Raw genomic sequence first — 21,316 nt, 5'->3', positions numbered from 1 at the left:
CATGCATTTCTTGGAAAGCCACTACAATTGTTTTACGTCAAAGAAGCATGAAGGTCGAAGACATCGATCAACAAGAATAATAAGAAACAAATCAAAGTGAATAAAGCAGTAATCAATATGTAGGTTGGTGGATGGGAATTGCCCAAACTGTATGTACCTTAAAACCGTCAAGGACAGTTTCAGGAGATTCATTTAAGGTTAAGTTGGAATTTGAATTCAAATATAGTAATTATTTGGGGAAGAGTTAGAAAGTATAAATAGGTTTATTTTGTATTTTACAAGGATAACGAATTATGGAACAAGAAAAATGGCTAGTCTAGTGTTGATTATTGTAATTTGGATCACTACTTTCATTGATTTCTATTACAATTTTTTTCTATTTTCCTTGATAATTTACTTTCATGCACAAATTACTTTGATTGACTATTGTTTTATTACATTTCCATGGACTATTGTATTCCTGTTTCAATTCGACCATATTTATTTGTCACTCCATCCATTCGTTATTATAAGCTTCATTCATTTTTTTCTAAAAATCCAAAAAATAAACAAAAATACTTATTGTTATAGTGTTCGTGATCGTTGTGGGAGTTCACATTAGTAAATAATCAAATTTCTTAAGTGTGTGGGTGAATCTAGTGCACCAATTGACAATTTGCTTCTCAAAGTGCATCAATACCGAGATATGAATAACACCTAAATTATAATTGAAAAACTAATTATTTGTTAATTTCATTAAGAAGGATTCACATTGAAAAGATTTAACTATAAAAATCAAATTAAAAAGGATCAACCTAAATCTCCAATAAACAATTATAAAAAAACTATTTTTAGGTTATGAAATATTCTCTATTTATTCGTTTTTCTCTCATTTCTTTCCTTTCTCTTTTTAAATTGAAATTGGATTTATTTGTCTAATGTTTATAGCAAAATATTGTTATTTTAATATACTGTCTTGGCTATTTTTACTGTAGCACGTTATGTTGGAAATATTCTTTCAAAATTTTAAACATGAAAAATTACAATAAATTAATTTTTTTCTGTTAAGTATAAATAAGATGATCTATTATATCTAAAGGTAAAAGTGAATGTATAATTTGTTTTTTCCAAAAACCTGAATTTAGTTTGCGCGTGTGCTTTTGTTAGGAGGAATTTGGAATAGACAGTTGGATCAGTAATTATGAGATAAAGGCTAATTTGAATTGATAATCAGATGATGAATGAAGTCCAAAATTGACCATATTATTTCCCAGCTTCTTGAGACACTGTGTTTGGAATATATGAATATATGCAAAGTTTCATATTATATTCTATTTCTTTTTCTAATTCAAGTCCACTATGGGATTTGGGGTTCTTTCGTATTTTTATTAAATATGTTTTTCTTCCTTAAATTTAAGGAAATTTTAGAATTAGTTTTTTTTTTAATTTTATATTAATTTAGTTATTTATTTTTAAAAATACGTGAATTTAATTTTTTTTATTAAATTTTGTTAAGTTTATTTAACATTTTAAATACATTTTATGATAATATATGAGTTAACATTGAAGCGAAAATATATCAAACAGTATAAACAATTCAAATACTATTATAAAATGTATTTAAAACATCAGTTAAACTTAATAAAATTTAGTTAAAAGAACTAAAAATGAAAGACTAAATTGATAAAAAATTTTAAAAATAAATTAATTTTAAATTTTACTAAAATTTAATAGATCAAAACATATTTAATTTTTTTTTCTTTGGAAATTTTATGAAAGTATTGAAATTATAGGTACTTATGTTATGTTGGGCTCACATGGAGATGCAGGGTCATTTAATTGGAAAAGTGAGATCAATCCAAAGTGGTCTGGGGTCCCACTTCAAATTGAATGACGTTTTAGAAAAGGTGTGGGGTGGCGTGACTCTTCCTCGAAAATCACCATTACAACCACTTTTAATTTATTATTTATATATTATAGAAAAATATATTAGAAAGAAATTATTTCAGTGTTTATTCTTAATTTTGTTACAAGTGTCCTATTTGTTTGTTATTTTATCATTTTCTGACTGTCACTTTTTTAAATAAAACCTAAATTATATTATTTTAATTTTATTGATTGTTTTTATCTTTGTATTTGTCTCATTTTTTTTTTCTTCCTTACTTACTCCTTTATGTGCTTCAAACACTATGTTTAACCACTATAATATTCTCTTCATACAATTTATAGTTATAAATTATCTTTCAAAGTATTATATTGTTTTAATAATTATTAAATAAATTAATTATGTTTCTTATCCTTAAATTATTTTTAACTATGTGTTGTAAATTATATTTTATAAACTAATTTATTACTATTTAATATTTTAATTATAAGTATTTTTATTACCGTTTTATATTTTAATATTTTTATTATTTGATGTTTTATTTTATTTTATGTTGTTTATTTAAATATTAAAAACACAGTAATTACTATAATATTTTTAATATTTATTATATCAGGTTTAATCTAGTATTTACTATATCTATGAAAGAGAACATACTACAAAAATTATCTCCATGCTCATTCTTATTTTTGTGAGAAATGTACTTCTTTCTTGTCATTTTTTTTCCACTATTCATTTTTTAAATAAAAACCAAAATATATTATTTTAATTTCATTGATATTTTTTATTTTTCTATTTACTTTATTTTTTTTACTAATTACTCTTATCTTTCTATTTGCTTCATTTTTTCTTTCTCATTAACTAGTCTCTTTTGTACACTCAAGCACTACGTCTAATTATTATAAATATTTTCTTCATAAAAATTATAATTAAAAAATATAAATTATGTTTTTTAAACTAATTTATTTCTATTTAATATTTTAATTATAAGTCTTTTTTTCAATGTTTTATATTTTAATATTTTTTATTTGTAATTTTATGTTATTTTCTGTTGGTTATTTCAATATTAAAAATACAGTTAATTAGTATTATATTTTTTAAAATTTATTACATCATGTTTAATTTTAAAAATTAAAATATTAAATTTTAGATAAAAATTAAATTTAATTAATTTTTGTTGTATTTTTATTTGTTTCATTTTTTGTCCTTTTTACTAACTACTCTCTGTATGTTCTTCAAACACAATGAACATTTTGTTCATAAAATTTGTAATTATAGGACATCTTTATGTTCTCAACTCTCTCTTTTATGATAGTAAACACCACTTTTAAATGCTATAAACATTCTCTTATAGAGTTGAACATTATCTTTATGAAATTTATAGTTATACACCATGTTTTAAATAATTATACTTATGCAATAGTTATTTAATATATTAAATATGTTTTATTTTTCTTATCTAAACTATTTTTAAATATATGTTATAAATTATACTCTATAAACTAATTTATCATTTATGATTGTTTAATATTTTAATTATAAGCCGTTTTTAATTGTTTTTATTTTAATATATTTTAACTATTTATAATTTTATTTTATTTCTTCTAATTTATTTCAATATTAAAGAAATATGTTATTACTACAAAACTTTTAATATTTATTGGATTATGTTTAATTTTTATAAGTTTAATTTATGAAAAGTTTAATTTCAATAATTAACAGATATTTCATTATACATTTAAAATTTTATTATTATTTTATATTTTTAATGTATTGTTTTATTAGTTTTAATTTATTATTATTTATTTCAATATTAAAAACACATATTATTACGATAATATTTTTAATATTTATTAGATTATGTTCATTTTTTGTATAGTTTAATTTATAAAAGAATTAATTTCAATATTAACAAATATTTGAAAACTACGTATTCAAAAAATTACTATAAAAGAATTTAATAAGATAGTAGTTTAAGTTAAGAAATTATTTAAAAAATAAATTTTATTTTATTTTATTTATTATTACTTTTTTCAATTTCAAGAACACATTTAATCTATTATCTATTGTAATATAAGAAAAAAGATACTAAGAAAATTACTTTATTAACCATGTTTATAAGTGTTTCAAAATCTATTATCTATTATATCTATTATATATGTTATATCTATAAAAAAACAAATAGGAAATTTACTTTATTATCCATATTTATTTTGTTGATAAATATTGTTCCAAAAGTTGATTTTTGGGTCATTTTATTTAGTTAATTTGTTTTTTTTCTTTTATTTATTGTACATAAAGTTATTTCACTGTTTTATCTATTTTATTTTATTTTAAATTGCTCTAAAATAAAATTATTTTCATATATTAATTTTTTATTCTTAATTTTATCTTTTTATAGTTTTTAATTACTTGATCATTTAATAAATTATTAAAGATTAATTTATAGTTTATCATTTTATATATAATAAATTATTACTTTAATTTTTAAATAACAATATTAGTTTGTCGAATTTAAATTCTTCATATCAATTTCTAAAAGTCACTTTATGTCTAAATATGAAATAACTTTTTTTTAATCAATTTAATTTATGGTATATATTATAATATAAGTGTGCCATCTCAGATGGAGAAAATCTCCAATAAACCGAGGTATTTAATAGGTCAAGAAATCGGGCAAAAGTTTAAGTCAGAAATTACGTCTCCACATAATGAAGGTCATTACAAGAATTTAGAAAGATATTTCCACAAAACTGAGGTCATTGCAAGAAGTCAAGAAGTCAAATTTATACCTTTTTTGACCGGAACAATAAGAAAATAAGATAGTAAAAAATTAACTATATTACATTTTTTTTTACAATTGTCGCAAAAGTGAGTTTTATTTATATTTGCATTTTTATTTATATTTATTTTACGAGATTGTTCACATACTAATTAGACGGGTATAATAAAAAATATTTAAAAAGTTCCATATATTGATTAGACGAGTATAACAAAAATTATTACACAAGTCTAAGAATATATTGATTATATGAGTAAAGAAAAAATATTACACAAGTTTGTAGATGTATTAATTAAATGAGCTTAACAACACACATTAGACGAGTCATTTATATATTGATTAGACGACTCAAGCAATATACATTAGATAAGTCTTTTCATACACAAATTAAATGAGTCTATTAATACACCTTAGACAAGTCTGTTAATTCATATATTAGATGAATCTTACAATATACATTAGACAAATTTGTTCACACATTGATTAGTTGAGTATAACAAAAAACATTAAATAGGTTTAGCAATATACATTAGACGAGTTGGTCATATACTGATTAGACGAGTATATAAAAAAAATTATGAGTCATTACATACATTGATTAAATGAGTTTAAGAATGTACATTAGACAAGTATGTTCATATACTGATTAGACGAGTGTTGCAAGACACATTGAACGAGTTATGCAACACATATTAAATGAGTTTGTCCATTTGTTGATTAGATGAGTATAATAATATACATTATACGAGTCAGGTCATACACATATTAGATGAGTCTATTAATATACATTAAACTACTTTATTCATTATTTCATTAGACGAGTCTTGCAATATATATTACACAAGTTTGTTCATATACTGATAGGACAAATCTAAAAGTAAACATTAGACGAGTGTGTCCATATACCGATTACACGAGTCTAACAACACACGTTATAGGAGTTTATCAATGTACTGATTAGATGAGTCTAACAATATATATTAGACGAGTCTATTCATACATTGATTTGTATTTTTAGTGAGTTACCCTACATACATTTGTATATCCTTTATATTTTTAGAGAATTAACTCTATTTTTTTCACATGTTTTATCCTTTGTATTTTTACAAAGTCTACTATTTATACTTTTACACACACACACACATACATATATATATATATATATATATATATATATATTGATTTTATAAATCTATAAATTATTTTTTAGTTCATTTTATTCTAAACTTAATTACAAATTAAAAATATTTATTATTATTTTCCTCGACCTCTAAATTTTAAACACACAACAAACCCTAACTATAGTTACGAATTTAAAATTAATTTTTTCTTTTTAAAAAAAGTACAGCTGCACATATTGTAATGAGTCACACAACTTTTTCATATATTGTCCCGCTAGACTAAAGTCACGATGGAGGAAAGCCACAGCTCCCCTAACATTTTTTTTAAAATTTATATATATTTTAAAAGTATATTTTTATATTATTTTATTATTTATATTAATTTAGTGTAGAAAAGTTCATTTAGAATTTGAAAATTATGTTTTTTTTTTTTCTGTTATTTTTTGTTCTTCTTTATTTGGTTTCTCTCTTTTCCATACATTTATTTTACATCTTTTCTTATTATCTCAATTTTCACTCTCAATCTCTCATCATTTTCAAAATCAAATTGCATTAAGGTAAAATTAAGGAGTTAAGGAACATTTTGGATTGAACAATTTTTTCTTTTGAGTATGTTTATTTTTTACCCTTTTTTTATTAGAAGCAATATGTTTTCTTTTTTTATGGGGCTTTTCTACCGTATATGCATATCTTTATTTGATACAGATAATAAAATCATGATCTAAATATTGATCGAACTTTTTTTTGTGTAAATGGAATTATTTTAGGCTTTGAATGTAAGAGAAAAACAATATTAGAAATCCACTTTAAGATAAAGGATGATAATCATTTAGAAGTTGTTAATTTTATTAAAATATTGAGGTTTGGTTTTGAGATTTAGTCTGGGGTATTCATAATTTTTTCTTTTCCTAAATAGGTGAGAGGTGACAAATTCATATTAGAAAAATTATGATAAAGAGTAAAAAAATGATTCTTTTTTCAAAAGGAAGACTTGTGATGAAAATGAAAAAAATGTATCTACGTCAACTAAACTTCAAAAAGTTCATGAGAATTTAAGAAGTGAAGAAAATGAAAAATAACACTCTGAAGTTTCTAGAGTTACATATAATGTATGAATTTGAAAATTCTTTAGAATGCGATTTGGGAAAGTGCCATATCATGACTCTTTTGGTTTCTATAACTTTAATTGAAAAATATTTTTCTGCAATTAAAATAATCAAGAATACATTGCGAAATAAGATAGAGGCTTATTTTGTAACAAGTAGCATGATAATCTATATTGAAAGGAATAATGCAACAAGCTTGAGTGCTTTAGTTATGATTCAATCATTGAAGATTTTAAGTCATTGAAAGAGTATAGAGCATCACTCTAACTAAAAGGTAATTTTTTCTTTTTTTAATATATTATTGTTGATGTTAATTTTATGTTTAACTTTCATATATATTATTGTCATATTTTGTTAGATTCTACTATCATATGTGTTTGTTTTGAGTAGAAAAAATGTTTTTTTTTTTAATTAGAAAAAATATTATGAATAAAAAATATAACTTGACTCTCCTTAAATTTTTGTCCAAATTCCGTCACTATTAATGTGTTCGCATGAGATGATTTGGGAAGATTTCATGTTCCTTTTAGAAGATATACATGTATTTGCAACTATGAATTTAAAAGTTTTCATACAAAACTCATATTTTCAGTATAGAGAATATTTGAGAAGATAAATAAAAATTTTACAGTCGTGTCCTTATTAAATAAAATAATATATATATATATATATATAATAATAATAATAATAATAATAATAATAATAATAATAATAATAATAATAATGATGATGATTAATAATATATAATAATTAATAATAAAAAAATATAATAATTAATAATAATGATAATATTAATTAATAATAATAATACTTATAAATAATAATAATAATATATTAACTCTATTATAAGGACAAAATAGTAATTTAAATTTAAATTTATTAAAAATTTTCTTTTTATTTATCATGTTTCAATCAAACCATTCACAAATTTTTATAAGATTTATTTTCTAATTTACTCACTTTAATTTCTAAATTTTTTAAAAAAATATTCAAATTCCCTCACTTATATCCACTCAAATTCGTTTACACAAAATCATCCCTACTTTTTCAAATATCATATTCAGTTTTCTGTCTGACTAAGTTTCTCCTACTGAATAATTAATGTTTCAAATTAAATAAATTTTACAAGAATAATTATAACAATTTTTAATTATTCATAATTAAATGAAAATGTTATAATATATTTGTACTTTTAAATAAGATTATATAAATTTTCAATTCTTTAAAATAAATTTTTATTTGAACCCAAAGAAAAAGCGGATGGATAAAACGAATTGAAGATACTAATCTTTTCCATCAAATTCTTGACGGATCAGCTCATCGAACTCAATATGCTCTATCATCCTTATCTTATCTACAACTTTCAAGAACCCAACTATTTGAAAATGATTACAAAGATCAGCAGAATTTAGTTGCCATCCGCATGCAACTTCTTTTTTTAAATTATACTGATATCACAAAACCTTTTAATACGTGTACATGAAACGAAACCATAAACAACATTCACAAATGAATCCATCCACAAATAAAGTGTAGTACATTCATGAACTTTCATACTTCTCAACTTTTCACATTGGTGGAATACCTCACCTTCCAAGAAGATAACCACAGATTTCTTCGAAAGCCCACTGATCTTGAAAAATCACCATCAATGAAATATAATATAAGAACACATTTGGGGGCATAAACAGACAAGAGTGTCCAACGTGGTTACGGATAAGTGATATCAATTGTCAGCAGAGAGCACCACCATCCTCAACACCGCATGCCGCAACCATAGGGATTTCTCTAACAATGTGTACATAACATATGGATTTCAAATATTCAAAAACCACTGCGGCCAGCAGATAAAATTTTCTACAAGTTCAAAATTGAAATTATGATAATCAATTGAATGTATACAATATCCTATTTCATAGTCTACTCACAAGTCCTCTTGTAATTTTACATCATCTATCCAACAGAGAACTTGTCTTGTCCTCTATAGCCTAATGTAAATAGATGCGTGTATTGCTAAAGCCCATGCCTTTAGATTCTTGCTATGGTCAACAATAGCACGCTCTCACTGCAGAAGCATGATCAGTTTGACTAGAGTCAGGTATTAGTTGTGCTCACTAAGCCCATTCTACATTGGATCCTATAAGGTACAACTTTACAAAAAACCCATTCTCTTATTACACCCCTTAGTTTCCTTGCCTTCCGCCCAGAGTAGAAGCGTTGGTTTGGTACCAGAACTTCAGGGTAGAACAGGAAGATCCACCTTGTCAAAGGAAAAGAAACTGACCCTTCCCTCTGTGACCAGGCAGATTTTCAAAGGAATGCCATCACATTGCTTCTCAAGGGCTTCAATCTCTGTTCTAGATGGTGGATGACCCCTAACAGAAGATACATGATTAAATAGATTTTCATCAACAGGTAATAAAAAAGAAATCAAAACTAAGGACAAATTTGCTTAGCTATTAATTAGCAAGGGAAAAAATAATCAATGTCGATCATTTCCAGGTTCCATTTTTTAAAAAATAAATAACTATAATTGGTAAATATCTACAACAGTTACTTGCTCACTCACACTTGTTCCCCGGGAATTAGAACTATTCATCCAAGTTTCAGATGGCCATCAGCTTCTCATGGATGTATTGAAGTGTATTTATCAGACAACAAATATCTTTCGATATTAAATTGCATTTTCCTATGGTCACCTTTAAATCCTATAAGAGAACACACTGCGGCAATGTCTTTATCAATTCCTAGTGTTTTACTGTGAGAAATAACATGGCCACATTACCTTCCACCTGCACCTTACAACCCCGACCTTACCACACACATGACACAAAATGAAGCAGCATGTTTGAGCCAGTATTAATTCCACCGATACAATGGAGGAAAGCAAAAATTTAGGTCATGATATGCTTGAATTCCTTAGTCACGTTCTCAATTAGTCCATTTATAAACAATAGAAAGATCACTTAACAATTAAATTTCTGAATCTAAAATACTGATGCATTATACATGGTTATTACCTAGATAAGTACAGTGAAAAAATTGGATCACCAGGGGATGACTTTCTAAATCGGCTGTTCGGAAGATAAACATCAAAATCTGGCCTCAAATCATTAACTCGCAACTCAGACAATAATCTTTGGACAGAACCCATGTCTACTAGTTCTTTGCGTTCTTCTGTGATTTCAAGAGCAGCAGGTCTATGGGAACTTTTAATACTCTTCAAACTCCAAAGAACACCATGCCGCCCAATTATGTAACCGAGAGACTTGAGGTGCCTGTAAACCTCAAACAACTCCCAACAACATCCACTCTTCCCTCCAGCAACCTTTTCATACATTTCTGCGAGAGATATGCTTCTACCACTATTTTCTAATAGCTGTAAGGCTCCAAGTTCCATAAGATACCTGCCATATCAGCCTTTACATAAGCAGGAATTTTGAACACAGCTCACAATTTCAATATATACATTTTTTTCTCATGCAAACAAGTACAATATATACTATGTAACTCTTCCCTACTTTGAATGTCATCAATGTACAAAAAGAAGGCAAATCACCTACAAAGTCTCTTCAATTGAAGAATAAATCTTGCCACTACGAACTATTCCAGTTGTTATCCACATTTTGCCATTTTTCTCAATGACTTCTCCCATTCCCATTTCTTCATTCCAACAGCTTTTGGATTTCACGTTCCTAGTAAATGAAATGAAAAAAACTTAACTTTGAAAATCACACTTGAGCAAGGGGAAACAGATATATTACTAGTTCGTCATACTAATTTACAATGTAAAGATCTTTGACCTGAACTGCAACTTGGGTATAGAAACAGATGAAAAGCCAAGCTCCTCTTCATCACTTGCATTTTGCAAGTAGACCTCATCATCACTATCTTCACTTGAAGAACATCCCCATGTCTTGTCTTCCATAGTTCACAAGCTGTAATTTGAAATATAAACCAATTGCTCTGTTCTTAGGATTGTTGGCAGCAATGTTAAAATAATCACTAAATCATATATCATTATACAATAATGACATGGCACAAAAATAAATAAAGTTGCTTGCGCCCTTGAAAATATTCATCTACAGAAACCCCCTAAAACCCTTAAACACTTCTTAAACCCTCCTTAAACCCTTCTTAAACCCTTCTTAAACCCTCCTTAAACCCTCCTTAAACCCCCTTTAAACCCTTCTTAAACCCTCCTTAAACCCTTCTTAAACCCTCCTTAAACCCTCCTTAAACCCCCTTTAAACCCTCCTTAAACCCTCCTTAAACCCTCCTTAAACCCCCCTTAAACCCTCCTTAAACCCTCCTTAAACCCCCCTTAAACCCTCCTTAAACCCCCCTTAAACCCTCCTTAAACCCTCCTTAAACCCCCCTTAAACCCCCCTTAAACCCTCCTTAAACCCCCCTTAAACCCCCCTTAAACCCTCCTTAAACCCTCCTTAAACCCCCTTTAAACCCCCCTTAAACCCTCCTTAAACCCCCCTTAAACCCCCCTTAAACCCTCCTTAAACCCCCCTTAAACCCTCCTTAAACCCTCCTTAAACCACCCTTAAACCCTCCTTAAACCCTCCTTAAACCCTCCTTAAACCCTCCTTAAACCCTAAAACCCCCTTAAACCCCCCTTAAACCCTCCTTCCTACCCTCCTTAAACCCCCCTCAAACCCTCCTACCCTTACACCCCTTAACCCCTACACCCTACACCCCCTAACCCCACGTGTTCAAAAGACACCGAAAGCAAGAGAAAAAGCAAATAACTAACAAATTTCCAATTCATTTTGGATTTTATGGTTATGATATCTATTTTAAATTCTAATTGTAGGCCTATTTATTAAAATACCTCAGTTTCACAGTGAAATAGAGAGATAAAGAGTTACTTCATATTATATCTTCCTTTTCTTGCCACCATTTTTTCTCTCAGATGTGGGCACATACACAAGTACAAAACTAAACAAAATCAATTAATTACATAATACTCTAGGCACTGAAATCAATAGTACCCCTTCCTCATTATATTTTTATATCAATAGCCCACAACGAATGTCGTCAAACTCAAGGATTGGAAAGGGGAAAAACTCCACTAGCAAGAGTTATGAATATATGAAAAATTATATTCATAGACCCGTGCATGCATTCAAGATAATACAGATGATAAAAGTAACTGATAAGAAGTCCTAAGTACTAAGATTCAATTCACAACTAAAAATAGGTCCTCTGTTCTCTATAGAATTTGAGGGAAAGATGGTGAGGAAAACAGCAAAAGAAGCAGAGAGCAGAACAGTAGAGTGAGCCCTGCAACTGTGAAGGCAGCACCACCGAAAATGATCATGTGTGTCATGATGCTAACAATGGTGACACTAGCAACAGCAGCAACAGCAGTAGCATCAACGTCAAGAGATGTATGCACTGTCATGTGAGTATGGAACCCTACCAGAACAAAAGGGTTAGATGACACATAGAATTGGGCTTTGCTTTTGGGGTCAGGTTGGTTCACGTAATTGTGAGCAAATGGGTTGTCGAACCCTAGCTTCTTAAGACGAAAGAATCTACAGCCACATGATCCCTTGATTCAGCGAGAAACATTGTGATCCCAATTTGCACCTCCTAGACCTGGCATCCACATAAGCTCATAGGTTGGAGGAAGTTCGGAAGTTTACTCACAATTTTGACAACATTGCTTACAACATAAGATCGGCTTCTAAGAAGTAAATTTTAAATCTAAATCAACCCCACAAAATCGATTTGTAAAGTGAAGTTTGCACTCACTTATACTTTAAAATTGGTCTTATCTCTAATCGATATGGGACTTCGAACACACCCCTTACACCGAGGTATATACATCTCGAGCGTGAGACTTGACATTAATGAGTTGTCCGATAGCGGTCTGATAGCAACAAACACAACTTTCTCTAGGATAGGCTCTAACAATAGCTTTGATACCATGTTTAGAAGTGAACTTTAGGCCTAACTCAGCCCCATAAAACTAGCTTGTAAGGAGAGGTTTGCACCCACTTATATACTCTAAATTGGCCTTATCTCTAATCGATGTATGACTTCCAACAAATATAATGTAAATTTTAAAATGAAAACTCTAAGAAACTTATCAATATTCAATTTTCATTATCAGTAACAAAGCAGCTCTTACATTTTCTCTTAAAAGATATGAAAACTTGGTTGGAAGTTTCAAATGAATAGAAGGTAGCCCAAGATATTTATGGAGTGAAAAGAATATCTAAAGCCATAAGTGAAAAAAGTGAAAAGTGATGACACATAAATGATAACACATTCTGCTGGCCAACAACGACTATTCCGATCTAAAACCCTACTATATTTCAATTATAATGAAGAAAAATATTGATATTTAAGAAGTATTGTCATGTTTTAACTACCTCAACGAAAGGCTATAACTTTGCCTCAATAAGTTTAGAGATAAACACCATCTCCACATCTCATTACGATGCCGACTATTTCAATATAGGATATTTAAGATGAGAACTTATTACTAATTTACAGCAATACATAAACAAATAGCCCATAAAAACTAAGAGGGTTTGCACAATTAAATTTCAAACAAAGTCCATATGATCATTTTTACATCCAAAAATACCTAGTATGATTCTTAAGGTTTATAGCTAGAGCATTCATAATTTAGTCCCCTTGTTCATAATGGGAGGTGTATTTTATAAGCCATAGTTAGTTGTTTCATTATCCCTAAATCTTAACTGATAATATTGTTAAGAAGTGGACTTTAAGCCTACCTCAACCCCACAAAACTGGCTCGTAAAGTGAGATTTCCACCCACTTATATACTCTAAATTGGCCTTATCTCTAGTCGATGTGGAACTTCCAACACTCCCGTCATGCCAAGGTATATACATCTCGAGCGTGAGACTAAACATTAATGAGTGGTCTGATAGCGGATGGAACAATATGTCCAACAAACAACAAATCTCGCTAGAATAGATTCTAACAATGACTCTAATATCATGTAAAAAAGTATATTTTTAGCCTAACTCAACTCCACAAAACCGGCTTCTAAAGTGAGATTTGCGTCCACTTATATATTCTAAATGGGTTTTATCTCTAGTCGATGTGAGACTCTCAACAATTATTTAATCTTTAGAATTTGAATTTCTTTTAACCGATTTTCGGTTCAACAAATAGATATTTCCTTGATTTTTGCCTAAAATTCTTAATAGTTTTATTGAATCTTTTGTTAGTAATTAGCAGATCCTATAACCAACATGTTACATATCTTCAGGTCTGTCAGGCCACTTAGCAAGCAAGCTAATAGATTGAAGTTGGATTTACATTGATGATCGAAACTTGCAAAATGGATTTAAACTTTTGAATATGGCTACAAAATAAAAGCCAGAAATCCAAATAACATGCATTTATATAACTCAAAATATATGAAAAAGAGTAAAATGGTTATTATATACATATTTCACTTAAATAATTTATCAAAGTTATACTCTAATTCTAATTCTAAGAAAAATCCTTATTAAACTGTATCAAGTCCTTTTTTTTTTAAAGAAAAGTTTATAGATAGGTTTATAAGGAATAAGAAAAATGTAAAACCGAAAACAAAACTTTAACCAAATCTGGATCCAGGGATTTGAACATAACAAGCACACAAATCCACAAAATCAAATCAAATCTAGATATTTCAAATGTACAAAAGCAAACTAAAAAAAATCCTTTTTTGAAAATATCTTACCAATTATAACAAAATACTCAAAATAAATAAATAATTAAAAAGAACATGGAATTCATATGGAACAACAGAAAAACATGGATAAATTGAAGAAGACATAAGCCATAGATACAAAAACCATAAGATGCAGGCAAGAGAAGGAGCTAAACTAAAACCCTCACCGCAAGAGAAGGAGAACAATAAAAAGGTGTCAAAAATGATTTTACAATCCTATGGCGGGTGCCAAATTTTTTGGGCAAAAGTACCTCAATATGATTCTTAGGGTTTCTAGCTAGAGCATTTAGAATTTAGTCCCTCTGTTCATAGAGTGAGGAATATTTTATAAGCTCTAGTTAGTTCTTTTGTTATCTCCAAGTCGTAACTAATATTATTTAATCTTTAGAATTTGTATTTTTCTCAACCAATTTAAAGTACCACAAATAGATATTTCCTTTATTTTCACTTAATGTTTTTAATAATTTTATTGGATCCTTCTGTTAGTAAGTAGTAGGCCCTATAACCAACCTGCCAGATAAGTTAATAACCCTTTTAAAAAATAAATACTCGCTCTATAATTGTCTTGGACAGACCACATAAAAAGGAATCAAGTAGAAAGCATAACAAATATTTGTTGAAGATCTCACAGTCTAGAAGTATGACTCAAATAAAATATACAAGTGCAAACATCATCTTCGAAGTTGATTTTATGAGGTTGTGATAAACTTGAAATCCATTTTATAATAATATTCAGAATGTTTAAACTAAAGAATATTAGGATATTATAACCTCCATTTTTCCTTTGCTATTGTATAAGAGAAATGTAAAAAACTAAAAGAGAGAAGAGAAAGGCACGCTTCTCAGGTAGCAGTGTTCTACCTGCCTGCTTTTCATTTTCAAGTAAAAATGATATAGAGTCTTTTTTGTGTACAAAGTTAGAAGAGCTTTTCAGAGCTTCACTACTGAAAAAAAAAAGAAAAAAAAAATTCTATATTTCTAGTAGAAAATCTCACAACACAACTTTTAACTTGTATGTCTAAACAAGTTAAGACATGCTTAATTACACAAGTTAAGACATGCTTAATTGCACAAGTTTGAGAAGAGCATCTATTTTATCAAATCCATTTTGATTTCTGAAACTGAAGTTTGCAGAAGAAAGTGAATTTGAAAAGGTTTTATTTTCTTCTCACATAACAAATGATATTAAAGGAGCATGTAAGTTACTTTCCCGTGTCAAACTTGAGCAAGCAATGCAGCAATACAATTTTAAAATTGAACAGTTACAAAACAACAGTAGCTGAAGCATAAACAGTGGCCACTAAAGCAATAATATAACATAAGTTTCAGCAACTATGATGTAGGTACTTACCGCTCCACACCTTTCGCTACTGATATATCATTAGTAGCACATACTTGATTGATGGATATTTATTGTATGAATTAAACTAATAATTTATATAACTTAATTATCAAATTCAAAGAGTCAATACCTATTCCTTTATATATTATTAAAGAAGTAAGATTGACATAACAACATGAATGGTATGATAGGTTTAAAGGGTGATGCGTAATTGCTAGCATAACAACAAAAAATCTAACAGAATCAAAGCGAAATTCCAATTCGAAGAAATGATGAAATGACAAGAATGAAACCCTAGATCCATGAAATCAGTGAAACCATAAAACCAACTAAAGAACGACACACAGAATAGTAAACCAGGATGATCACAAAGATAAGAAATGAACCAGGTATGGATCACTGTTGAGAGACGACCTACTCTGAGAGAGAGAACAGACTGTGAGAGAAAGTAAAGAGAGAACGTCGAGTGAGTGAACGACCATGGTTCAAATGAGAGAAAGAGCAAGTTCAAGCAATAGAATAATAGAATAATGGTTTGAGAAAAAAATAATTTCAAAATTTCAGTATTTTGATTATTTAAAATGCCTCTAAACATTCAAAAATTAAAAAAATATATATACATGTTTAAACAGCTTGATTTATTTTAGGAAATTTTAAATTCATAAAAAAAATTTACCCCGTTAAATTTTCCGTTTTCAAAGTAAAAAAATAAATAAATTTACTTTTTTTCCATAAAAAAAAAAAAAAAACAAGTTTACAAACAGTGTAATTAGGAGAGATTTGTTGTACCAGAGGTTAAGAAGAACGTTTGAAACGTAAACGAGACAACACCTTGGAGTAGCACAAGGTGTGGTGGGGAAAATGATGATACTGTTGGGAAGGGTTAGAAAGGTGAAGCAGAGTGTCGCACATCTTCGTCATCTGTGCGACAACCCACAGAAACATATTCAAGACCTCGAATTGCTTAAGTGCTTCAAATCGGAGATTCAGTTCGAGCTTTCTTCTAATCAATTTCAGGTTCTCTCGCTCCTTCTTTTCCTTCCATGTCATGTGCTTTCATCATTTGTTCCTTCGTAAGAACATGCGCATTTCACTTCAAAACACTCTATATCTTGAATCGCTACACCCATGACAGTTAAAAAGCAAAAATGGGTCTTTTGAGTTACTCTTGCATTTCCATGGGTGCAGAATGCTGAAACTGGTTCGTTAGGGGACTTTGTGATGGAATCGGACTCACTCAGTTCCAAAGATGTTGTTTTGCGAAGGAAATTCGATTCTGGTGAGGAAGTTGCAGTTTCTGCTATTCTGGGGCCTCCGAACTACGACAAAGACACTGTTTTTCCAAGAGATGCTTTTATGAAAGTGTGCGTGAAAAAACCGACATTGAGCTCCATTTTGCAATTTGACTGTGGAGTTCATGAAGAAACCGATAAGGGCTCTGATTTTGACATTTATAATGCTTATTATCTCAGATCACCTGCATTTCTCAAGCCTTCCAATTACAGAGGCCCCTTATTCAGGTAAGCTGATACTGGTCATTGTTCCTTATAATTATTATCTATGTGAAAACATTTTGGTTTTTCTGTTTGAGTGGAAGTTGATTTGTATTGGGTTTACTATTTTGTGGTGGATACATTCAGTGCTGTTGATTTGCTTCAATGAACAAAGATAGGATTTGTGTTATAGATTAGAGCAAATGACAAATTCAACCCGTAAAATTGTCATATAGATTAGAGCAAATGACAAATTCAACCCGTAAAATTGTCATTTTAGTCCTTTTAGATTTAACAAAATGCCCAAAATCCCCGGGAGTATAATTCTTTTCATCTAAGTCCCCAGATTTAACTAGTTCTGTCTTTCTTTATTCTTGAATATATGTTAATATTATCACTTAAGTCACATATGTAGCACTAATTGTATCTGAAAAATTGCAGCTTTGGGGAACCTTTTGAGAATTTGTTTTTCAAGAGACTAATGTAAGACGATGTTCAGCAACTTCAGAGACTAAAGTGTCTATTTACTTCATAGATTATAACAGCAAATTTAACCCAGGCCTACACATTTGACATGCTTGGTTATGATCATTTGATGTATTCAGAATCTCCCAACGTTATTACAACCTCCGCCTTTATTCGCACATTGCATTCTGATGTTCCATTTTTCTTGTTCTTTTATGCTGTCAGTGTTATTGCCATTGAATAAATGTACTCTTATGGCTTATGGTGTGTTTGGCAACCAGTTTGATTGATGTTAAACAGAGGTTTTGAACATTCGAATGCCAAGATGTAAAAGCATGCGAATATTAGATTAGCAAAAAGTTGAGAGCAATAAGTTTCCAAACATACACCTAAATCTAACTATCCTTATACCTTTTTTGTATCTTGGCTTCATATCCAAGACTTCTCTACCTAATGTCTTGCATACACCCTTTATGAACCTTGAGTGTTGACATACCTATTCATATGGCTTTAGATGGCTTGCTATAGTCCTGTTGGATTAGATATTAGAAATACATTTCCCCAGGGTTACTCATCTTGATTCTAGTTCTTGCTGCTAAATTTGAAGCAAATAAGCAAGACAGTCTTCAACTACTTTTTTTAAGTGGCATTGGAAGCAAAAAATTCATTTACCAAAATTTTGTTAGATTTTCAACATATTAAAGCTATTTTAACTGATAATGTATGCTTTTTGGTTACTCATCTTCTGAACTGCATAGGCTTGTAATTTGATATAACTAAGCCTGTGAGAATTTAAACTATATGTTAATATTAAACTTTAGAACTTCTTTTCATGCTTTTTTGGAAAGTTTAATCGGCTAGATTAGCAGAAATGCATTTCCTTGTTGCTTTTATGACTTAATCAAATCATCACCAGAAGCTGGTTATACCAGTATCATCATTTCAAATTCTAGGAAACCATTCATAAAGTGCATGGGTCTTTTTACTAATACTTGTTCATTGTCTTGTCTATATCCATGTGAAGCACATTGGATAGTGAGTTGCAACATGCACTCAAGGAATACCTGATAGTCAAGGGCATTGGTGTAAGCCTGACCAACTTCCTTCTCCACTACCTGCACAAAAGAGAGCAAGAGCAGTATTTGAACTGGTTGAAGAAAGGTGAAGCAGCATTTTTAGCAACAGAAGGGTCTTTGAGGCAATCTGTAGAGGGCTTGCAATAGTGTCAATTTTGGAACTCGACAACTTTTACTGATCAATGGTTTTGAGAGTTCGGATAATAATAATGATTAGGTTGTCAAACAAGTGACTGTTTTTTGCAATATAGAATTTCTTTTCTAAATGGTATGCACTTGAACATTTGAAGTTGGAATAACATAACTTCTATACAAGTTTAGTGGTTAAATTGTTTTTGAGTTTAGGGTTTACAGGGTCAACTTTATTTATTTTATCATTTTTTTTTCTTCTATAGATGTTTATACAAAATTGATCTAAATAGGGCCAAAGTAGAATTTCTGGGCCTATGACATGTAGTGTTCTTTGGAAAGTTCTTTCAGAAGCACATTTTATGTGTCCAGAAAGCTTGTTCTAAAAACTTTATTCTGGAAAACCTAATTTGAAAGGTATTATGATGTAAGTTCTAGAAAGTTTGTTTTGGAAATTTTATACTGGAAAGCTTGTTCTAAAACATATTTCATGCGTCATAGAAATTCCATTGCGAAAATTCTGTTTCGAAAATTCCATTCTAGAAATCTCGTTTTGAAAATTTAAGAAAGCTTGTTTCGAAAGACTTTCTGAACAGATAATTTGGAAGTTACTTTTAGAAAGGGTAAAATGATTATTTTAAAAACTATAGGGTGTGCAAGAAATTATGGGGTTGCAAGAAGAAAAAACCTTGCACAATTGCTTGAAATTAAAATTTTCACAATCCTTAAATTTAGTACTATTTTCAAATTTTAATAGTTAATCTTCATATTCTTTTATAATACGTGTTTGTTTTTCATAAATTTGTGAGTTCTACGGTGATTGTATGAGAAAGATCATTAAATGCTTCATTGTCGAACTTTTGTTAAATGGATTGGACTTAGTACCTTCTCACATCACAAACTAGGTTATTTCCTATTGCACCTTTTTTTTTCTGCAATCCCACAAAATCCAAATTAACCATTATTAAAATTATAATAAAAACATCAAAGTTATCCATCTACCCAACTTTTTAATAAATTCTGGATTTTACAATTCAGAAGATATTTTCGTAATGTATTAAAAAGTATATTTCAGAATATATATATATATATATATATATATATATATATATATATATATATATATATATATATATATATATATATATTGGAATGTAATTAAAATAGGGAAATATTTTTTAAATTGTATTATTTAAAATACATTTAAAACATGCATTTGAGAATGCATATTTCGAAAGGTATTTCTAGATTCAGTAATATTTACCAAAATACATATTTTGAAATACATTAAAAATACATTTTGGAATATACATTATGAAACATATTTTCATATCACTGGAAATGCCTTCCAAATTACACAATCCTGAATGCCTAAACACGAAACTTCCTCCATCACATTTCTTCTCCCCAAAATTTCCCTTTCTCCTACACCACCCATCACACGATTTCCTCCGTTGTCCATCTTCTTCTTCCCCCAAAAATCTTGAACCAACCTAATTCACAGGGTAGAGCTAAAAATAAGTGAGTTCACTTTTCGTGAGTCAGAGATTTTACAACTCAATCCTACTCATTACTAATGGGTGGATTAGTAGGTTGATTCACTTATGATTTTTTTTACAATTTATTTTATATATTTATCGCATTACAATGGAAGTAAATCGATTCACTTTATTGTTATAATAGTGGAATCAAAGTGTTCATCTAATTTTCAAAACATTATTATAAAAATAGTAGTTAAAAATTAAAGTATCAACGCATATAATTTAACAAACAAATAAATAAATATTTAAACCATTCAAATATTATTAAAGTATCAACATTATAGTATTTTGAAAATATTAAATTGACAAATTATGAATCTATATAATTAGAAATAGTAAAAATTATAATAAAAAAATTAGATTATAAAAAAAATTAATAATTTTATTGTTGATCGATCAACCCACCTTCTATCAGATTTAAACTCATTTAATCTATGAGTTAAGTTAGATTCAACTCAACTTATTTTTGTAAAAAATAAATTTCAACCTACGTGCGGAATTTACCGATGAAACTCATTTTGACATGTCTCGTGACGATCCATCTTCTTCGTCATTTAATTCTCTCTTCTATTCTCAAAACTTGTTAATTTCTTCTCCTATGCTTCAAATGCCGTCACACTCTTCCACCTGTTTTCTTCTTTCATGGGCCATATACAAACCACGCGACTTCTTCCATCCATCCA

General features: G+C 28.8%; 2 protein-coding genes across 4 annotated transcripts; one reads left to right on the top strand and one right to left on the bottom strand.

Annotated features, from left to right (window-relative positions):
* Nucleotides 1-8,726: 8,726 nt before the first annotated feature.
* Nucleotides 8,727-16,452, bottom strand: LOC114181013 (tRNA-splicing endonuclease subunit). 3 transcript variants are annotated; one of them, XM_028067359.2, is made up of 5 exons: nt 16,316-16,452; nt 10,677-10,811; nt 10,437-10,568; nt 9,894-10,280; nt 8,727-9,248 (listed from the first exon to the last, which is right to left on the bottom strand). In XM_028067359.2, the coding sequence occupies exons 2-5, from the start codon at nt 10,799-10,801 to the stop codon at nt 9,110-9,112; spliced, it is 783 nt and encodes a 260-aa protein (XP_027923160.2). In that variant the 5' UTR covers nt 10,802-10,811; nt 16,316-16,452; the 3' UTR covers nt 8,727-9,109. The 3 variants fall into 3 exon arrangements, with proteins under 3 accessions (XP_027923160.2, XP_027923235.2, XP_085527802.1); XM_028067434.2 differs by having other exon boundaries at nt 16,348-16,452; XM_085671676.1 differs by having other exon boundaries at nt 16,344-16,444.
* Nucleotides 16,453-16,721: 269 nt separating this feature from the next.
* Nucleotides 16,722-19,302, top strand: LOC114177752 (Mitochondrial glycoprotein family protein). The gene is made up of 3 exons (XM_028063262.2): nt 16,722-16,946; nt 17,118-17,449; nt 18,912-19,302. Exons 1-3 carry the CDS (start codon nt 16,791-16,793, stop codon nt 19,108-19,110), a joined length of 687 nt encoding a protein of 228 aa, XP_027919063.2. The 5' UTR covers nt 16,722-16,790; the 3' UTR covers nt 19,111-19,302.
* The last annotated feature ends 2,014 nt before the right edge of the window (nt 19,303-21,316 follow it).

The sequence above is a fragment of the Vigna unguiculata genome, chromosome 1 (assembly GCF_037176805.1).
Source record: "Vigna unguiculata cultivar grain cowpea cultivar isolate G323 ecotype 2 chromosome 1, ASM3717680v1, whole genome shotgun sequence".
Classification (NCBI taxonomy): Eukaryota; Viridiplantae; Streptophyta; class Magnoliopsida; order Fabales; family Fabaceae; genus Vigna; species Vigna unguiculata.
This window is presented reverse-complemented; position numbering and strand designations above follow the sequence as displayed.